The sequence below is a fragment of the Protopterus annectens genome, chromosome 6.part1, assembly GCF_019279795.1.
Source record: "Protopterus annectens isolate FY-2018-M chromosome 6.part1, PAN1.0, whole genome shotgun sequence".
Lineage (NCBI taxonomy): Eukaryota > Metazoa > Chordata > Ceratodontiformes > Protopteridae > Protopterus > Protopterus annectens.
In genome coordinates this window covers 118,316,699-118,338,682 of record NC_056738.1, presented here as the reverse complement: position 1 = coordinate 118,338,682, position 21,984 = coordinate 118,316,699, and the positions used below count along the sequence as shown (strand labels likewise).

Here is a 21,984-nt window from a genome sequence, read left to right as displayed (position 1 = left end):
ATAACCCTGCAAATACCAGTAAAATGGACAAATGTAGTAACCAATCAGAGTAAAATATATTTGGGCAAAAAGAGAGTATGGAAAAAATGGGTGGACCAATAGAGAACGAGTGCTGGAACTGAAGGAGGGGTTCCAAGAAGACCTGAATTAAACCGTAGCTATCAAATAGTGAATACATTAGTAATAACACTATTAATGCAGCTCTGTCCATATAATACCATGTGTATCAATAAAAATATAAAACATGGACTAGTCAAGGAAAAGCTGTATAAAGTAAAGATGGAGTACGGCCATATTATAGGCCGTGGTAAAAAATAAATATGGGTACGGACACAGTATAGTAGTATAGAGTAATTCCAATAACAGAAACTGGTACCTGCGTAAACAATGCGAGTTTGGCATGGTAGCGCACAGGAGAAAAATCTGCCTAAAAGCCATTATTGTGGGCACAGTAAGGGGGAATGAATGAAGAAATAAGTAACAGATATGACAGTGAATGAAGTTTAAAAAAAACAATTTTATATATATATATATATATATATATATATATATATATATATGGGTCTACCTGACAACACAGACGCACTACAACACTGACAACGAAATCACCGACACCACATAACCGAAAGTTCACAAACACGAAACCTCACATGCCCGACATACCACAATCACAACAATCAACAAACAAAACAAATCCCCTGTCCAAAAAGCACACACACAACACAAGCACACCAAAATCCTTACAAACCCACACTAAACCTTACATACACAACTATCTATAACCTTAACCCAAACCCTAACCCTAAGGTCCGTCACTATCGCACACTCACCTAACCCGCACCCTAACCCTAACTCACTTAACCCGCCCCTAACCCTAAAGACTGTCACTATCGCACACTCACCTAACCCGCACCCTAACCCTAACTCACTTAACCCGCCCCTGACCCTAAAGACTGTCACTATCACAAACTCACCTAACACGCGCTCTAACCCTAACTCATTTAACCCGCCCCTAACCCTAAAAACTGTCACTATCGCACACTCACCTAACCCGCGCCCTAACTCTAACTCACTTAACCCGCCCCTAACCCTAAAGACTGTCACTATAGCACACTCACCTAACCCGCGCCCTAACCCTAACTCACTTAACCCACCCCTATCCCTAGAGTCCGTCAGTATCGCACACTTACCTTACTCGCACCCTAACCCTAACGTCCGTCACTACCGCATACTTACACAGCCTTTTCACATGTCGGTGTTCTCAGTGTCGGGGTTTTCATCCGTCGGTCATCTCAGTTTTCGATCTTCTGGTGTCGGTGTTCTCATCGTCGGCGTTGTCAGCTTTCGGCATTGTCAGGTAGACCCATATATATATATATATATATATATATATATATATATATATATATATATATACACACACACACACATATATATATATATATATATATATATATATATATATATATATATATATATATATATACATATATTGACATATTTCCAGAAGTGTATAAATGACAAATAATGGCATTTAAAAATGGTCTAAAAGTAAATATAAATATATATGTGCTTATTAAAGCTTTTATATATATATATATATATATATATATATATATATATATATATATATATATATACATTTATATATGTGTGTGTGTTTGTGTGTATGTATATATATATCTATACATATAGATATATATATATATATATATATATATATATATATATATATACATATATATATATATATATACACACATACACATAAATATATATATATATATATAGGTCTACTTTACATGATCGAAATCTCAAATGATCGACTTTCATATGGCCGAGACCATATGATCAAATATTTGAAACATTGATCATGTAAAGAAAAAAAAAATACAACAAGCAAAAAAAAAAAAACTAAAGGTGTCTAGCAGAGGGGCAAGTCTCCCTGCTCCCCCCATGTGGTGGGCTGCACCCCGCACACCACCCACTACTTAAATATACCAACTCCGAGATCGCACTACATTTCGGAAATGGGAAATCTTCCCGTTCCACGCTGTATGGAGATCTCCATTCAGACCATTCGAGCTTTTAAAAGCTCTATCATATGGTCTCGGCCATAACAAAGTCAAGCTTTTAAAAGTTTGACGATCTGAAGCAGACCCATATGTATGTGTGTGTGTGTGTGTGTGTGTGTGTGTGTGTGTGTGTGTGTGTGTATATATATATATATATATATATATATATATTAATATATATACATATATATATATATATATATATATATATATATATATATATACATATATAGATACAGATAGATACAGATAAATATGTATATATATGTGTATAGATATATATATATATATATATATATATATACACACACACACACACACACACACACACACACATATGGCAATTTAGGGGGGTTTGGTTATCTGATCTTTGGCAGCAGAAAAAAAACTCTGAAGTACAGCAGCTGCATGGTCTCAATCAAAGTCAGAGCAAACCAAAAAATAAGAGACCAGCATACAGTGACACTAAACAAATCCTTTATTATAAAAGTGCCCTACGCACAAAAACAGTAACAGCCCGGTTTCGGCTTCACATTTAAATAGCCTTCATCAGTGTTAATGCCTAATAACTAAGTCATTCTTTATATACATGATTTAAAGGACATGTGACCTATTAAAGATGCTCATTAAGTCCTGGTTTAAAGAGACCTCCCAGTTTGACAATCTATTTTTTCTCCATGCTATTTAATAATTCATGCCAACCTAGTTTTTTGCATCTAGGTCTCACTATTTTGTCTCTAATAGTAAAATTAAATATAGCATGTTTATGTATCATGGTATGTTTATATAAGATGTTCAGAAATTCTAAATTTAAAGGGTCTACAAGTTTCCCCTATGTAAAATGTTACACAGGGCAAATTTCTAGACCCCTTAAATTTAGAATTTCTGAACATCTTAGTGACATTAAACACCATAAAGAAGCCATTGTCCTATATAAACATACCATGTATATAAAGAATGACTTAGTTATTAGACATTAACACTGAAGAAGGCTATTTAAATGTGAAGCCGAAATCAGTCTGTTCCTGTTTTAATGCGTAGGGCACTTTTATAATAAAGGATTTGTTTGGTGCCACTGTATGCTGGTCTCTTACTTTTTGCTTTTATCTGATCTTTGGATCATGGATTTTAATGGTGTGAATTTTGTATCATGTTTTTGGGGAAAGTGTTTCATTTATTATATCACAGCCAATGTTTTTTGTTTTATTTGCTGCTTTTCTATTCAAATTATTTGGTGGTAATCGTCCTTTGCAGTGCATTAGGGAAGCTTTTATAAAGGATGGTGGGTTTTTTAACATTTTCAGTTGTTTAACTCATTTATGATTTGAGTGAGTCATGTGAACGTTTGTTCTTGATAAAAGGAATCAGGGTGGGAGACTGAGTTATTCTGAAGAAGTCCTGAATATTACGGACAATAGCGGTTAAGTTGTGAATAGATTTTTAAAGCTTCATTTCCTCTCGTGTTTCTTTTGGATTTAGAGTTATAGTTCTTGGCGGCATGTGTTTTATATATATAAATCTATATACACACACACATACATATATATATATATATATATATATACATATATATATATATATATATATATATATATATATATACATATATATATATATATATATATATATATGGGTCTACTTCTATTTACAGAATTTACATTTCTCCGAATTGTAAATTGCCGACACCACTTCAATGAAGCTCCATTAAACCGAAACCACAGACTACCGAACTTCTTTCCCTGGAAACTTGGCCACCAAGGAAAATAACTCAGTGGAAACAAATTAAACTCACCCAAGTGGGGGGCTTTGCCCCCGCATCTCCATGTGGTGGGGTTTGCCCCCACCCCCGCCCCCCCCTAACTAAATATACCAACTCTGAGATTGCACTACACTGCGGAAAAAGGCAGAGTTCACCCTTTATATATAGATATATGTATGTTCTGTGATACCACTGATCTGGTAAATGAGTGGAATGAGCAGTTTTTGATCCCTATTCTTAACTATCTAGAAAGTACTACATGCTGCAAAAGATATGAACACTGTATGCTATGTGATTTGAATGGAGAGGAGGTATACACTTCATAGTGACTGAAAAAGAATGAGGAAAAGCCCTTTTACAATATAAAAACTGAACTGTGCAGCAGAGACTTTGTGAACTGCAGATCTTTGCAGCTCTGTGGTGGTACCACTATGTACTACCAATTGTATCTGTCTGCAAGTGGATTACAGCTGCTGTATTTGGCTATAAAATTAAGAAGATTGTTTGAAGCCCACCCCAGGTACTGGGGATCATCTATGATATATGGGTATTTGTGCCAATCAGCAGTTACTTAGTCTCCAGAGAAGAACTGAACACCAGATGTGCAGTTATTGATAAACATTTGATTAACTTATGGCAGCAAGTTGTTGCAGTAAAACAACAGATTGCTTACTTAACCTATCAGCTGTTCAAGGCCCAGAAAAACAGTCCATCACTGAAAAATCTGGGTAAGATTATGATGTTGAGGCTCATCTAATGGCGTTTAAGAAGTATGGACCACCACAAAATTAGTCCTCAGCTTCACGGGCTGGAATTTTATTTGCACATTTTACAGGGATCTCTCTGATACTCTGCAATGATACAGAATATACAGATGCCCTTTATTACAAAAAAAAATATGAAAAAGGAACTTTGAGGTAGAGCAGGCACTTAATAAGACCTATACGCAGACAGATTATTATACACTCATAGTAGACAAATAGGGTTGTCACCTTTTCAAATGCCCAAAGTGGGACATTTTTGGTGCAAACGTCAGATTTTGCAGGCCAAAGCATACCCCTGGCCAGTACGAAGAACAGAACTTCACTTTTTTGCCTATATAAAAGCTTATTCTTGTAATGTTTTAGTTGATTATTCTGTTTCGTATAACATTTAGGTGGTTCACATACTGAATAACTGTTTTATGCAACTATTACATAAACTATGGGAAATAATTTTGTCCTAAAATCTCAGGACATTTGCCATTTTTACACTGCCCAAAGAGGGACTGTCCCTTGCAAAGTGAAACAGGTGTTAACCCTATAGACAAATCAGTAAAATCCCAGACGGCTAATCTGAAACACAAGCCTGTGGTTAAAACTTGATACGAATGATTTAAGAAAAAGTTGAGACATCTTAAAAGTGGATAGATTTAAGAGGTCACTAGCAGTCTGTATATGAAAATGTGTGTTAAATTGCGTGCAAATGACTAAGCTATTATTATTCTTAGCTAGACATTTGGTTCTATCTAAAAGTACAAATCTTAAGTCTGTCCTGCATGTAGCAAGGGCTACTGACATGCTCTCACAATATATACCTCTCAACCTCTTAAAGCAGAATTCTGGGCAAAGCCAAAGACAATGAGAGAAAACAGTCTAAAATCATGGAGAGATCTTAAATATTGCTAAGGACTGCAATTCACAAAGTCTCGACCTTTACTTAGAAAGTTTATAGAATAACATGTTTTGTATTAGCATGCATTTTCTGCAGGACATGATGTCTGAAACTCATATATCTGTGAGTATTTAGTGACTTTCAATCCTCATTGATTTGGCAGAAAAAAAAAAAATTTTATAAGGGACTGACCAAAAATGCTGTGTCTTTCAGCTTTTCCCGGTTAGGGGTCGCCACAGCGGAACTCCGGTCTGCTAATGATTGGAAGCTGATTTTTACATGCCGAGTTACCAGCCCTGATGCACAACCTTCAACAAAGGGATGCCCATTCATGCATGTCTCCACGCAGAAGACGCTCTAGCTGAGAATCGAACCGGACAGCGTCTTACTGTGAGACAACAACGCTACCGCAGCACCACCACCGGGTCAAGGGATTGACCAAAAATATGAAGGAAAAACCTGGACACTGCAAAGTTTCCATCAGCTGAGAGGTATGCCTCACATAATTATGTGCCTATGCATGTAATCAAACATAAGAAGTACAAGTCTAAGCCTGTGAGTAAACAAAAATTATCTGAACTATTGGTTTTAAATGTTTTAAGAAATTATATATAATGAAGTATTGTGCAGCAATATGTGCTTGTAAAATTTACTAACCATAGTAAATCATCTGTTACATGATTAGTAGCTGAAGCTAAACTAGTGGAATTTTATTAGGTTGAATGGTTATATTCTAGAATAGTAGAATCCGCCTTTTGGCATTTTGCTATTAACAAACTTACTACATGCAATACTTTTGCAGATGGAAAGGAATTACAAGGATTGGCACTTTCAGGATGCAGGAGTGCTTTATTTAGAACAGATTATGCAGGGAAACATAAAACTTTTATCAGCCAGAAAACTGAAGCAATGTAAGTACATGGAGACAAAAAAGTACCCTACAACCCAACTAGAAATACAAACTATTCATGGTGAAGTACAACATCCACTAACCTTTGTGCCTAATTTAACGCATGGGGTAATAACTGGGCAAGGCTTTACCCATTTCAAAGAGTTGTGGAAAATGTGTGAGGAGGAGTAGAAACAGATGTGTGGACATAGATACAAAGCCCTAATAAAGACAAATATGTGGAATTAGGAGCTTTAAAAGGGTAGCTTAATTTGGATCTGGATGGAAGATGAATCCTAAACTGAGTCTGACCAGAAAAACCCCAGTGGGTAAATCTATGAAGGGAGTTAGTATGGAGATGGACAGGAAGGATTCACAGTTACGGGTACGCTGTATGAAATACCTACAGTCAAAATACTGAGAGAAGTCAGTACAGATACTAATGAAAAAGGATCTGTAGTCATGAGACAGGAAACAAAAGCAGAAACTCAAAAACAGGAAAACAAGCCATGCGATGATCAATAGAAAGGAAGGTAGCCAAACAGAGACTTAAACACAAAAACTTTCAAGTATACAAGCAGAACTCTAATGTAAGAATAAGTAGAAATAAAATCAAGATGTAGACAGAAACTCTACCAGAACCCCAAACCAGACAGAATTACTTTATTGAATTACCGTTTGTACAGGAAAAGTTAGGTGAAGGGGAATAAGTAGTACTTGGCTTCACGGGAAATGAAGGTACATCTTCCACCTCACATCAGGCTACAGATACGAGTAATACTAACCTGGCTGATCTCTATATAAGCCACATCAGGTTTAAAAAAGTTGACGGGAAGATGACACCATAATTAACACTACAGAAAATGTAGCAAGAACTCCACTGATCAGAACAGTCTTTCTTTATACCCATATTTCAAGCTATAAAATTACTTGCTTTATAGCAAAATAGAACAGGAGAAAAAAACAGTTATTGGTTATATTATCTTTTAGATCTCTCAAATAAGCTGATCCATAGCTACAATTTGGGTGGAAACAAAAAGGATAGAGTTTTATCTAGATTTTGCTGGCCAGGTATTATGAATGGAACAGAAATTTTCCGTGCAGTTTGCCCAGCATGCCAGGTGACAGCACCTAACTGATGATTTGGGAACCAGTAAATCCTCTTATCTACAACAGAAGCCCAGTTTTAGCAAATATCTATAGAACGTGTTGACCCTGTCGTGAAGTGAAGTAAAGGTAACCAGTACACACTGGAAGTCAATGGTTATATCACAGATTTCCCAGAAGCAGTTCTCCTAAAATGAGCTTGTCTTTAGTAAATGCTAGTGCTATTGCAGAATAACTAATGCAACTATTTTCTAGGAATCCATGCACCACCTTACTCATACATGCTAATCCTAACCATAACCCCAACTCTACACATAATGTTACTAAAAGCACTTTCTCTAACAGAACAACTAAAAATGGAACACCCACGCCCACACTCTCACCCACACACGAGTACCTAAGGCATAAAACATGTATCCCCTTCCATAGCCCTTACTGTTACCCTAACTTGCAATCACACACACACTCACATACACTTAGCCCCATTGCCAAAACTTTTGGTATATCTGGAGGTTTCAGCATTATTTCCCACACACACATACCGCATTCAGAATTTCATACTCACAACTGCTCCTGTCAGTATACCAAAATTGGTCTACTGTCAAGGATAGATAGATAGACAGATAGATAGATAGATAGATAGATAGATAGATAGATAGATAGATAGATAGATATTCACACAGTGGTGAACTAATAACTGTGTGCATTTTGCAATTTTATGTTGCCTTATAATCATTATACTTGTTACCATGGTCTCTATAGTAAACACACTAACTATTCAAATGTTTATCTTGCATTTTGATATAGCTACATTTTTTGAAATACCTTGTAATCCATTTGTTCTGAGCAGTTGAAAACATATACCATAATCCCAAGGGAGCGACCTAAGTCCTTTGTTGTTTCTGTCTTTCCTGTTCCAGAAGGACCTGAAGGAGCACCACTCATTGTCAGATGCAAGGACTGCGTTAGGGTTATGTAACACCTAGGAAAAAAATAAAACCACAGATGGACTTTTAAAATGAAGCATCAGTTGTTTATATTTTTTGTATTTGTCTCACTTTCATTTCCAGTTCTTACTGTATCACTTTCTCTGTATTTATTAAACACCAAACATCTTGCCAAGATTCTGTTTTCATAATTTCTGTAACGAACACCCCCTGTTCCATAATGGAGTGGTGGATTATCAGATACACAGTGTAAATACCACAGAAAGTAGCCATATCACTCTTATAGTGCTACCACTTCCATATTAACTTCAATGTGAAATTCTGGGGCTTAGTCAGGTATTCCAGTTTCCCACATGCATAAGGGGCTTACAGTGACATGCATATTCATGTTGACTGGAACAGTAAAACAATACCTAAAAGTTACAGACATCTTAAGCCAGTTTATGAGAATCCATGGTTAGTTCACAAGCTCTAAGGAAGTATTATGATCAATATACTCCGAGCAAGAGAAAAAAATAATTTGTTTTATTCATTCAATCATTCCAAAAGGTTTTGTCTTGAAAATGTACAAACCTGACAGCAATCAAGATCGCTAGCTCACACCACTTGGTTCTCTGGTTCATATCCTGACAACAGCATCTTCCATATCTTCATGCTTTTCCTCTGTCTATGAGGATCTACCCTGGGGTCTTCAGATTCTTCTCACATGCCAAAAGATGCACTGGCAAGTTTCTAAATTGCCTGTGGATGCCACTGTGGTGAGTGTGGGGGTTTATGTGTGTATCCTGTGATGGAATGATGTCTTGAACATGATTTTTTTTCCTTTGTTAAGGTCACCGAATGCTGGGATAGGCAATAGCTGCAACCTTGAAAACTATAAAATGAGTACTGGAAAATTAATAAAGAGCAGCAGCTGCTTTCAAGATTTATTGTGAAGAAAGCTGAACACAATTGCAAATAAAACTAAAAATGCTAGATAGGAAACGAGAAATGAAAAACTAAAACCTGAAAAACACTTCTTCAAAAGAACAGGTTTATTAAAAACATTAAGCAGTTTCAGTCTGCATCGATCATGATATGACCATGCACCTAATGCATATGATAGTCTCACTTATTTTCTGAAAAATTAGTGAAGATGCCAACAAAAATAAAGTGCAGCCTTGACTTTCCCCCACAGAATGAGAAATAAATATTGTCATGCACGTATCTTGGCTGCAAGCTCCACCAGACTTTTGCAGCATTCAAAGAGTCACAAAACGTACACTCTCCTATTACTTAAAATGTAAAATCTGTCCATGCTTCAATAACATATCCATATTGGGATCTGTTATCAAATTCCATATGCCATATAGGATCCCACTAGAGAGGTACATATTGGTAATGAGCTTCTCCAAAGTTGACAGTTAAGCATAATCACAACAGGACAAATGATGTTTTCTAGCAGCAATCTGATCCATTTATTAACCGTTGTTACATTTAAAAAGAATTTCCTTACTGTCTCCATCACTGTGGGACACACCTTCTGCCTTCTAGTACAATACACTGTGTAACCACATTAATTCATTCTGTACACATTGTAAAAATTATAAGGACTGCAGATAATCATTAGTCAAATTTGATTTTAGTTTTAACTCTAGTCGTATCTAATTTGATATTAACCCCTTTCTGTATTGTAAAGTAACTTAGGTCATAGCATAATATAATGTGCTTTAACTACAGAATACTATAATTTAATCCAACTATGCCTCTGTTTCTGCTATCTGCTTTCATGACTTATGTATTTCCTGTTAATTTTGGGGTAGTGGTTGAAATGCACTCATCAGGGTCTGCCCACTATTCTGATTATCAAACTTGAATAAAATACAATAAAATAAAATAAAAAGATGCACCAATCCAAAAGCACCTCTTGTAAATTGTGAAAAAGCTATAAATAATTACTTGTTTTTCAGTAAATATTTGCAAAGATGCTTAAAAGAGAAACTAGTTTCACATGCACAGAAAAAATAAAACAAACAACACATGCATGTAGACACACACACACACACACACACACACACACACACACACACACACACACACGAGAGAGCACTCACCCAAGCATGCATATGTTAATCTGAGTCAAGTGTTTTATAAGCCATTACTTCCTGCTAGAGAAGTAACTTACCTTAATATGTTCATAGGTGTGTACTAGGCTAATGGCCCTGGGATCTTTACAAGCCTAGTGCATAGAAGTGCCCTGGTATCGTGCCGCCCGTCGTTAGTTCCCAGTGCCTCTATCAAGTAGACCCACTGGAGTGATCCCCGGGATGAACTTTCTATTTCCCATCCACTCATCAAGATTTCTCTTGAAGAGGGCTAGTGAGGTGCTCTGCTTGACATGTATGGGAAGTCTATTCCAGAGCATGGGCAGTCTCTGGGTTATGAACCTGCCCCTCCAGCATGTTCTGTTGATTGTGCTAATGAGGTTGAGGTCTAATGGGTTGGAATATTCGAGTTCCAGGCAGTCTAATATTGCCTGGATTTAGAATGTTTGCTAGACGGAAGTGAAAGAGCCAGAACTATTATATCAAGCACGGGGAGAAGCCTGTAAAAAGAAACAGTGCTAGAAAATATATTTGCCAGTTTTGACTTAGTACAACTGACACCCCAACTGAATTATGAGAAGGTAAATGTGGTCCTTATTTCAAAACTCATTGCATCACTTTGTGACAGAGACTGTAATAAACTTGGAAGAAACTTTCTGTTATAAAGGAAATGCATATATTAAATTAGTAAAATATGTGTAAATACTATTTTAACATGCAAAAGCAAAAAAAGTTAAACTTCAGTTGTCTTGTTTAAGAGTAATGTGAAAAGTGGAATGCAACTATATTTGCTACTGTAAAAATGAACGTCACAAATGTGATTTGGATCACACAGTCTGCTGCTAGAAAGTTGCTGCACAAAGTCATGATTTCTTTAGTTGGACCCTGGCTTGATGAATCTTACCTTTGGCCCTTTGACATACAACTGTGAAAAAGGAAAGCTGTCTTACGAGTTCATACTAAAGCCAGCAGAATTCATGCTTTTTTAACTATCAAATGAAGGACTGTGTTACTCATAGTCAGTTTACAGACACTGCTGAAGGATACCTTTGGGATTGAGTTGCTGTCCTTAAGGACAATGATTATTTCTATTTTGAACTTTAAAACTATATATAAAACACCGTGTAGCTTTAGCCAGAAACAGAAAGATTTTTGTTTAAAAGTTTAACAGATTTTTTTTGTGCTGTGCTTTGAATGTTTTATTTCTTTCTGATGCAAATCGTTCAGTTTGCAAATTTACCTGAAAGAATGCTTTATAAATTAAAAACTTTATTATTTATTTTTCAGTGTGTTTGTGGTTGATGGTTTATTTATTAGTAAGGAATTACACATTTTATCTGTGCACCAAAATGCTCGGCATCCACCATTGAAATAATGACTGCTTGGAGCTAATTGCTATCATTTAAACATTTAAAGGTTGACTTGTTTTAACAGTAAGTCATGATCTTGCTTTGTTAGTTTTGACTAACTCAGGGCAGTGTACCCTAAATCTTGGTAAGAGAGGGTTACTAATGTAAAATCACTATTTAGGCCATTCTAAAATAATGCTTGCATGTGAATGAGAATTTTAGTATTGCTTCATGAAACAATTATTTCACTGCTGTCCTCACATTTTTTTTTCTAGATCTGTGAGAATGTAATTTGCAGATGTATCAAAAAAGGGAACTGGTAGTAACTGCAGCATCTAATAAGTCAGCCTTGACATTTGAGTAAAATTCTTTTCTTAGCCAGGCATATCTTCTAATGGTCACTTCTAATGGCTTCAGTGGTCTAGCTAAAACATTTATTGACTTGTATGCACATCAACATGTGCACATCTAGCTAGTCAGCTGTGAGATTACACTTCTTGAGTTTATCTCTTCTCTTGTATCTTTGTAGAAGGAGAATGTGTTGCCACTTGCATTTGATTTAAGATGGAACTTTGATAAAGCACCATACAGTGGATATAAAAAGTGTACACACCCCTGTTAAAATGCCAGGTTTTTTGTGATATAAAAAATGAGACCGCAATGAATAATTTCAAAACATTTCCCACCTTTAATGTGACCTATAACCTGTACAATTGAAAATCAAACAAATCTGTTAGGGGACAAATATAAAAAATAAAAAACATACAATAAGCTGGTTGCATAAATGTGCACACCCTTAAACTAATACTTTGTTGAAGCACCTTTTGATTTAATTGCAGCATTCAGTCTTCTTAGGTAGGAGTCTACCAGCATGGCACATCTTGACTTGGCAATATTTGCCCACTCTTCCTTGCAAAAGCACTCCAAATCTACCCTAGATGACATATTCGCACTATCTAGCAACTTAAAAAGGCACTGCCACAGATAGTTATACGCCTTCAGTTACTTCTCTAGAGGTATATTAACAGCATAGTTTAAACCATGTATACTATACAACTGGTGACAAACTTGCCCCTTTCACAGAAAAGTTCCACCCCTATTCCACACAGTTTCTGTGATTAAATCACGTAGATAAACTAGTGTAGATAACTCAAGCACACGATTACCAGTAGATGCATATGACATCACCATATGAGTAAGGTCACCTTTTTTTCAGTGGAAAATTCTCAACAGCTATGTTATGTAATGCAATATCTGGCACTATGCTAGTTTTCATTTTTTTTCTCTTCATTCTTTTCACCTGTTGTAGCATCACTTTACAAATAGTCTGATGGAACTCTCTGTCGATGTACTGGAAAGAACATCATCTACAATTAGACAGGGCATAATTCTGAACAATGCAGCCCCCTGCTTTAAGTCTGTACATGTCACATACCTTTGAACAATATTAGGATCATTGCTGTGGTGATGTCCAGAGGACTTCTTCAACTTCTTTCCATTTGCAGCTGTCTCAATTACAACCCTCTGTTAACTTTAGTCTACATGACCAACACTTCCTACGGTTGTTTTTTTATTTCAAGGTACTGGACATACTCTTCAATACACAGTACCTCTTTACTTTTTTGAGAGTGATGTTGCATATACGTCTTCCATGTTGCTGGGCGCACACCTCCTTCCATCCACCATATTTTTTTGCTGTTATATTTGGCATACAGCTAGATATGGCACTTGTGTGATTTATATGAGATTCAATATTTTGAATTTTCAACATTGTGAAGTTTCAATCATCTCAATTCCCAATCTTATGGTCTCAATCATGTGCATTTTGATCATCTGGTAATTCATTATTCTCATATAAAATTATTTCTTGCCATATTCATATGTATCACAATTGTGCCCCACTCCCCAACAGAATAAGCACGTAAGCTGAAAGTCCCCTGAGAAAATTGTCTTTTTTAATTTAGAAGGAAAAGGCTGCTGAGTATTTACTGAAATATCAAAAATATAAGAGGCAAAAAAGATTTTCTCCAGTAGAATTATTTTAGACATCACAATTGTCAAAATGGATTTCTATATTTCAGACAGGAAAAAAATTGTACAGCATCTCTGTGTTACAAGTTAAATGAAACTTATAGTACTGCTTAGTTATGAACCAAAGAAATATTATAAAACATTGCTTCATAACAAAAACAGTTGGATAGTTTGTTATTGTCTTGTTACAAGTTCTGTAGTGAATACAGACTTGTTTGTGTAAAGGGAAAATACTGTACAGATGAGATCATAGGGAAAGCAGAACAGTGTATGAGAAATAGTGACATGTTCTAAATGATGGTTACATATTTCTACTGTCAATTAAGGATAGAAATTATAATTCAAAGAAATTTTCCAGAATATTATTATGTGTAACTAGTTTGTACCTTTGTTCCTCTACTTAAACTCTGTAGTTCTGCCATGAATGTTACATTTCACATAACTTCACACTGTGTAATCTCATCTTGCTGCCTTTCTGTTATGAACATTAAATGTTTTGTCTTGAACCGCTTTTGTGTCTCAATGACTTTATTGAAGATGGACCATAATAAGGAACCTCATAACACTGGAGAACCAGACAAGAGCCTAGTATGTTCTCTCATCTGCTGGGAGAGGAAGCAGAGGCATGATGGAAGGAAAAGGGGGGATCCCATTGCTTCCACTCACCAAGATGAATAGACTTTGAAGTATTGAGAATCTTTTTGAAGATAAGGGCACATGGGGCAGCGGTCAACCAAACAAAACTGCAAGTCAGGTACCAACTTCAGTATTTTATTGTGAGATGCATGGAATGTGAATTTATCTTTTGTCTGAGAAAGTTTCGAATTGGGTTTCCCCTGGAGATTATAAGGTAATAAATTAATGCTTTTTGTCTTAGGGACTGTTGATGGCATGCTGCATGATCTTCATGTACATTAAGGAAATGGCAAGAAACAAATACATGATGTGATCATTAGCTGTCATGCAGAAAGGAACTAATAAGGCAAAATAGACTAATGAATGCAAGTTCTCAGGATTCTCAGGAGCTGTTATGTTTAAAGACATCACCCTTTGCCACTGCAACTATTTATGGCAAAAAATGACAAAGTTTGACATTTTTTCTGCAGTATAGAGTTTAACCATGAAATGGTTAGAAGTCTTTATGCAGTAGCACATGTAAGTTTGTCACATAATCCTGGCTGTTCTCAGTTGCCCAAGGAAGACAGATGAAAATATGTCATATTTTAAAACAGAAGTATTCTGCCTGGCAATGATTTTTGGCATTTCAAAGACTAAGCTGTGTGTAAGGTTCAGTTAATTGCCACAAGATGTGTACAGGACAGTTTAAAAACTACATTCCATATTGCTACAGTAAGAAATAAGCACAAAATGCATTTTTTTTGTTGTGGATGCTCTTGAAGTAGAGAGAGAGAGAGAGAGAGAGAGAGAGAGATTTTGGCATACACACAGAATCAGACTACTGATTTTCAGGCTGCCCATTTCAGAAAAAGGAAAACAAATGTGTCACATAAGAACAGATATTGATTTTAATAACCTTTTCTGGTTGGACGGTGCAGTGGTAGCATTGTCGCCTCACAGCAAGAGGCTCTCCAGTTCAATTCTCAGCTGGAGTGCTTTCTGTGTGGAGTCTGTATGTCCTCCCTGCGTTCATGTAGGTTTCCTCTGGGTGCTCTGGTTTTCTTCCACATTACAAAGACATGCATCTGCAGCATTTCTCCTCGGGGTCTCTGCTGAAAATTGGTTTGGTTCCGAGTTGGACTTTCCCAGTTAACAGAGGATAAATAAATACATTTCTTTTTCCCTCAGGTTCAATGTGCAATGACATTTTAAAACATATTTAAACAAGTTTTAATTCCAAATGCATTGGTATGCAAACTGAATGCAGCAATCACAGTTTAGTTTTAATGTAATGAGACCCAGATATTGGCTGTAAGCACAGTGATTCATAAATTTTTAACCTGACAGTTTCATTCCAGATTTATGTCATGCTGCTATTTTAAAGTTTTGGTGGGTTATTTCCTCTATAAACTTTGAAAAAGAAGTTATGCACTTACCATAACGCTCCATGTTTGTAGTCCACCTTACTTCTTGCTGACTCGACTCCAACTCAACTGATACTAAAGCTCAAGAACTTTTAGTGGCTCGAGGCTAACCCCTATCCCATGGTGCCTCACGGCAATTCCCCAGATCTTGTTTCCAAGAAAGTAAATAGGTACATAATAGTAAGTAAACTATCAATAACTATGCATATACAAACAGAATACTCTGTATTACTGTCCATGCAAGTGGACGAACAACTACAACCAGCTCAGACAGCATAATGGATAGTCCACCAGTTCCTCCAGGAAACAGGAAGGGGGAAGGAGGGCGGGATGCAAGAATGTAGGCAAGATGGACTTCAAACATGGAACGTTATGGTAAGTACATAACTTTTTTATGTTACTTAGTCCTATCTCACCGTAATTCTTGCTGGATGGGACAGCGTCCCTAGCACCTCCATCCCAGGTGGCTCAAGTGAAAAGACTCTTCAGCACAGTGGACCCTAAGGATGACCTGTCCCGGGAGGCCAAATCCAATATGTAAAGAGTGACAAAGGTATGAGGTCTTGTCCAAGTAGCTGCTGCACAAATGGTATCAATTGGGAGTTTTGATCTAAAGGCATATGAAGTTGATACTACTCTGGTTGAATGGCCTTTTACTTTGACAGGTAATTGTTTGCCAGCAGTTTTGTAAGCAAATGCAATGCAATCTGAAAGCCATTTAGACAAAGTGACCTTAGAAACAGGCAATCCTTTATTTTTGTCTGAGAAGGAAACAAACAATTGGTCTGATTTTCAAAATTATTTAGTCCTCTGCAGGTAAAATCTGAGAATTCTGTGGACGTCCAATTGGTGTAATCTGTATTCTGATTTATTACTATGATTTGGGAAGAAAACTGGTAATTCAATAGTTGTGCTGAGATTATGCTCTGAACATACCTTAGGAAGAAAGGAAGGATTAGTTCTAAGTGAGACTCTATCCTTGTGGAAAACAATGTAAGGATGTCGAATGGTGAGGGCTTGCAATTCTGAAACTCTCCAAGCAGATGTTATAGCCACTAAGAACATCTTTCAAGACAAGAATTTCAGATCTGATAAAGAAGATGGTTCAAAAGGTGGAGAAATTAAAGATGTGAGAACTAGGTTCAGGTCCCAGGGCTCTGGTGGTTGCTTGATTGGAGGTCTGACAAGGAGGATTCTTTTCAAAAAGGTTTTGCATAAAGAGTGGGACATGATTGGATTTCCCATGTAGCCAAAATGATAATTAGAGATGGCAGCTAACTGAACTCTAATAGTAGCAGCTGCAGCTCCTTCTTGAAAAATGGATGTGAGGAAGGATAGGATAGACTCTATGGAAGCTGAGTAGGGATCTATGCCTTGGTTTGCTGCCCAAATGGAGAACCTTTTCCATTTACTGGAATATAATTTCCTGGTGAAGGTTTGTGTGAAGAAATCAGAATATGTTTGACTGTAGGGGAAAGGGAGACACACCTGGCTATTCATGGAACTGGAGCAGCCATGCTGTCAATTTCAGGATGGAACTCCCCTGATTGATGAATCAGGAGGTCTGGAGATTGTTCCAGAATCCATGGTTCCTCCAAGAGATGGGGCCACAGGAAGGGGAACCAGACTTGGCAAGGCCAGTAAGGAGCAATGAGAATCAGGGTACTCTTCAACAGTTTTGCTTTCTGAATCACTTTTGGTATGAGAGGAAAGGGTGGAAAAGCATAAAGGAGTCCTGGAGGCCAATTGTGGACCAGAGCATCCCTGGGTGACATCCCTGGATGGGGAATTAGGGCAAAGGAACTGCTGCATTTGGAATTCATGTACGTGGTGAATAGGTCACAGTAAGGCTGGCCACATTTGTGAAAAATCTCTTCCACAACTTCTGAATTCAAGGACCATTCGTGAGGCATCATAATTGCTCGACTGAGTTTGTCTGCTATCACACTGGACTTCCCCAGAATGTGCATTGCTACCACAAAGCATTGAGTGTCCATCACTGATTTCCATACTCTTAGACCCTCTTGACAAAGTGGGTAAGATTTGGTTCCCCCTTGCTTGTTTATGAACCACACTACAGACATGTTGTCTGATTGAATCGCAATTGTCCCAGTGGGAAGAGAACTGTGAAGTGCTTGCAACGCGTATAGCACCGCTCTCATCTCTAGAACATTTATGTGCAAGTGGTTCTCGTGATCCTGCCAAATACCTTGGATCGCCATTTCCAGATAATGCTCCCCCACCCTATCTGGGAGGTATCCATGGTCAAGACTGCACTTTGCTGAGGGGAAGCAAGCGGGGGACCTAGATGAAGTTGATCCGTACGTAACCATCATGTTAGAGTCTTCTTGCAGGAGTTTGTGATGAGCATTTGGTGTGACATGGGGAGATCCTGCATTGACCACTGGGCAAATAGCAGCCACTGAATTACTCTCATGTGCAGATGGGCTAGGGGAACTAAGAGAATGGTGAAAGCCATAGTCCCTAGGACCTGAAGGACTATCCTGGCCTGTACTTTGTCTTTCTTCAGCAAGAATCTGACTTGGTTGTGCAACGATTCTATCCTTTCTGGTGTTAGTTTTGCTGTCATGGTGGTTGAGTCTATTTCTGAGCCTAAGAAGACAATGTGCTGCAATGGAGATAAGGCTGATTTTTTTAGGTTTATTTGTGTTTTTGTAGACTTAGAGAAAGCATATGACAGGTTGCCTAAACAGGAGTTGTGGCATTGTATGAGGAAGTCGGGAGTGTCAGAGAAGTATGTAAGAGTGGTGCAGGATATGTACAAGGGTAGTGTGACAGTGGTGAGGTCTGCGGTGGGAGTGACGGATGTGTTTAAGGTGGAGGTGGGATTACATCAAGGATCAGCTCTGAGCCTTCTTATTTGCAATGGTGATGGACAGGTTGACAGACGAGATCAGACAGGAGTCCCCATGGACTATGATGTTTGCAGATGACATTGTGATCTGTAGTGAGAGTAGGGAACAGGTGGAGGAGAGATGGAGATATGCTCTAGAGAGAAGAGGAATGAAGGTCAGCAGGACTAAGACAGAATATATGTGTGTGAATGAGAGGGAGGATAAAGGAATGGTGAGGATGCAAGGAGTAGAGGTGGTGAAGGTGGATGAGTTTAAATACTTGGAATCAGTAGTTCAGAGTAATGGTGAGTGTGGAAGAGATGTGAAGAAGAGAGTACAGGCAGGATGGAGTGGGTGGAGAACAGTGTCAGGAGTGATTTGTGACAGATGAGTAGCAGTAAGAGTGAAAGGGAAGGTCTACAAGAGGGTAGTGAGACCAGCTATGTTATATGGGTTGGAGACAGTGGCATTGACAAAAAGCCAGGAGTTAGAGCTGGATGTGGCAGAGTTAAAGATGTTAAGATTTGCAATGGGTGTGACAAGGGTGGACAAGATTAGGAATAAGTATATTAGAGGGTCAGCCCAGGTTGGAAGGTTTGGAGACAAAGCCAGAGAGGAGAGATTACATTGGTTCGGACATGTGCTGAGGAGGGATGCTGAGTATATTGGGAAAAAGATGCTAAGGATGAAGCTACCAGGTAACAGGAAAAGAGGAAGGCCTAAGATAAGGTTTATGGATGTGGTGAGAGAGGACATGCTGGTGGTTGGTGTGACAGAGCAAGATGCAGGGGACAGGAAAAAATGGAAACAGATGATCCGCTGTGGTGACCCCTAATGGGAACAGCCAAAAGAAGATGATGTAATACCTCATCTGGCACACAAGGATAGAGTCTCGTCCCTGGTTCTGATTAGTTGGTGCTTGGTGGTAGGAGTGAAGAGCCAGTTGTCTAGGTACAGAACACCTAGAATCCTTGATGTCTCAGGTGAGCCGTTACCACTACCATGCATTTGGTGAACACTCTGGGGGCTGTAGTCAGACCAAAGGGTAGTGTTCAAAATTGAAAATGACTGGCTCCCAGCCAAATGTGTAGATGTCTTCTGGAGTGCCTGTCCATTTTGATGTGGTAGTACGCGTGCTGAAGATTTATGGAGCACATCCAATTGTCTTTCCCGATAAAGGGAAATATCAAGTGCAGAGCAATCATACGGAACTTGGATTTCTTTACAGACTTGTTGAGTTTGCTGAGATCTGCTGCCATTTTTGGAACTAAAAAGAATCGTAAGTTCTGGATCCTTTCTGGTCTGTGGGGACTTCTTGGATGACTCTTTTTTGAAGCAACGAGATGACCTCTGATGTTGCATGGTCTAATTGAATGGGTGGCACGTCTGGTAGAGACAAGTTTACTGGGGGATCAGAAACAAAGGGAATACGATAACCTCTGGAAATTATGGTTTGTACCCATTGATCTTGGGAAATTTGTAGTCAGGTGCTTGGGTACAGTGAAAAACGACCCCCGATTGCTGCCAGAGATGGACAGTCGGGCAACCCCTCAGGGGCGATGGAAGGGATGATCAGAGAAGGTATTTCTATCTCCCTGATGTTGTGAATCTCCTCTGCCATGAGGATGGTGTCTTTCATTATATCCTCCCCCTCTGCTTCTAGGGGAGGGTTGACCTTGTACCTGAGGGAAACCTTTTTGGAATTTATGGAACCACATTCTCCCTCCTGTTTGACCCTTGGGATAGGGTCTAGAAGGAAGAGAGAAATGGACTCTGACAGCAGATAAGGTTTTCCCTTTCTGCTCGCACCTGGTCAAAGTCTCTTTTACCTGCGGTTCAAAAAGACTTGAACCATCAAAGGGGACATTGGTAAAGGAAGACTTAAAGGATTCCGTGAAGTTTCATAGATGCATCCAGGAAGAAAAATCCCTGCTGCGGCTGCCCTGCTCACTCCATCAGCTGCATAGGAAACCAGCCTCATGGAGGAGTTAGCTATAGATGTAAGGATGTAGAGCTGTGCAGATACCTTGTCCGTGGATCCCGAAGCTACTGAACCCTGAAGGGTATCTCCCAAGTCCTTCAGGAGATCTCTTTGAAGTCTAGTAAAATGAGACAGGTAATTCAGTGATCATAAGGTAAATGCCGCTGAAGAGAAGGTACGCTTTTCATACCTATCCATCATCCTGGACTCTTTATTAGGAGGATGGATATTAGAAGATATCTCAGACAACTCCTTTTTTGTGGCCGCTGCTACCACTATAGCATCCACAGGAACTCCCTAAGAAAGAAAGGATTTATTTTCCGGAGCAGTCATAAATTTGTTGGCCTCCTCAGGACAGGCTCCACTGTGTCCGGGGAGGTCCAGGCTTTCTGAGATATGACCCCCAAGAGTTGGTCATAAGGCGGTGTCAACCAGGAGGTGGAAGGTTGGGAACCAAAGGCCTAAAATTACACTGATTTGTCTTCAGTAGGGTTAGAGTTCTTCCAATCATCCCTCTGTCTGAGGATTTCAAGGATGTCTGCAAAAGAGACATCCTCAGAGGGGGATCTTGGGAGCCCTTCTGACTCATCCAAATTAGTGTCTGATGTGACTGACTCAGGTGAGTCAATGTGCTTCCTCTTACAAAGTCTCTTCCGAGGGAGCTCCCCAGTGGGATAGTCTGGGGAGGTCCCAGAAGAGGGGACACCTCCAATGGGGGCTCCTTGAGTCTCTGGTTCCCTATGCTGAGGGGGAGGTGGGGGAGAAGAGGTTGCTACCAGCTGCTGGTGGGACATCGGGTCCAAAGGCAGGGCTTTAGCATTGGACAAAGCTTCCTCTATTGCTTCAAAAGCCTTTCCACCCCACTCCAAAGACCTCCACTCCGAGGAAATGGAGGGTCATCTCCGAGCAGGAGGGACAGGTTCCGAAGCAGACATTGGAACCAAGCTCAGACGAGCCAATGCACCGAGAGGGAGGGTCGGTTTCGAAGAAAAAACAGGGTGACTATCCCTCTCGGAGTCAACTTGAGAGTGTCGGCTCCCAGACCCCTCGGCTCCAGACTGGGCTGACGAGGATAGAGTTATTAGTTCTGAGGAAGCAGGAAGAATTCTCAGAACCGAAGGATCCAGCAAAGAAGGCCCCGAAGTGTTCGACTCTGAAAGTGAAGCAGTCAGAGGAGGAGCAGTAGTCTAAATATGGGATGGCTCTGAAGCC

The 21,984-nt window shown here is 38.8% G+C and overlaps 1 protein-coding gene across 1 annotated transcript in view; it reads right to left on the bottom strand.

Moving 5' to 3' along the window:
- LOC122805262 (dynein axonemal heavy chain 11-like) overlaps positions 1 to 21,984 on the bottom strand; it is a 4,596,980-nt gene that overhangs the window by 3,052,963 nt on the left and 1,522,033 nt on the right. The window contains exon 30 of the mRNA XM_044075350.1: positions 8,309 to 8,465. Coding sequence (XP_043931285.1) covers positions 8,309 to 8,465 — 157 coding nt within the window. The remainder of the gene's footprint in view (positions 1 to 8,308; positions 8,466 to 21,984) is intronic.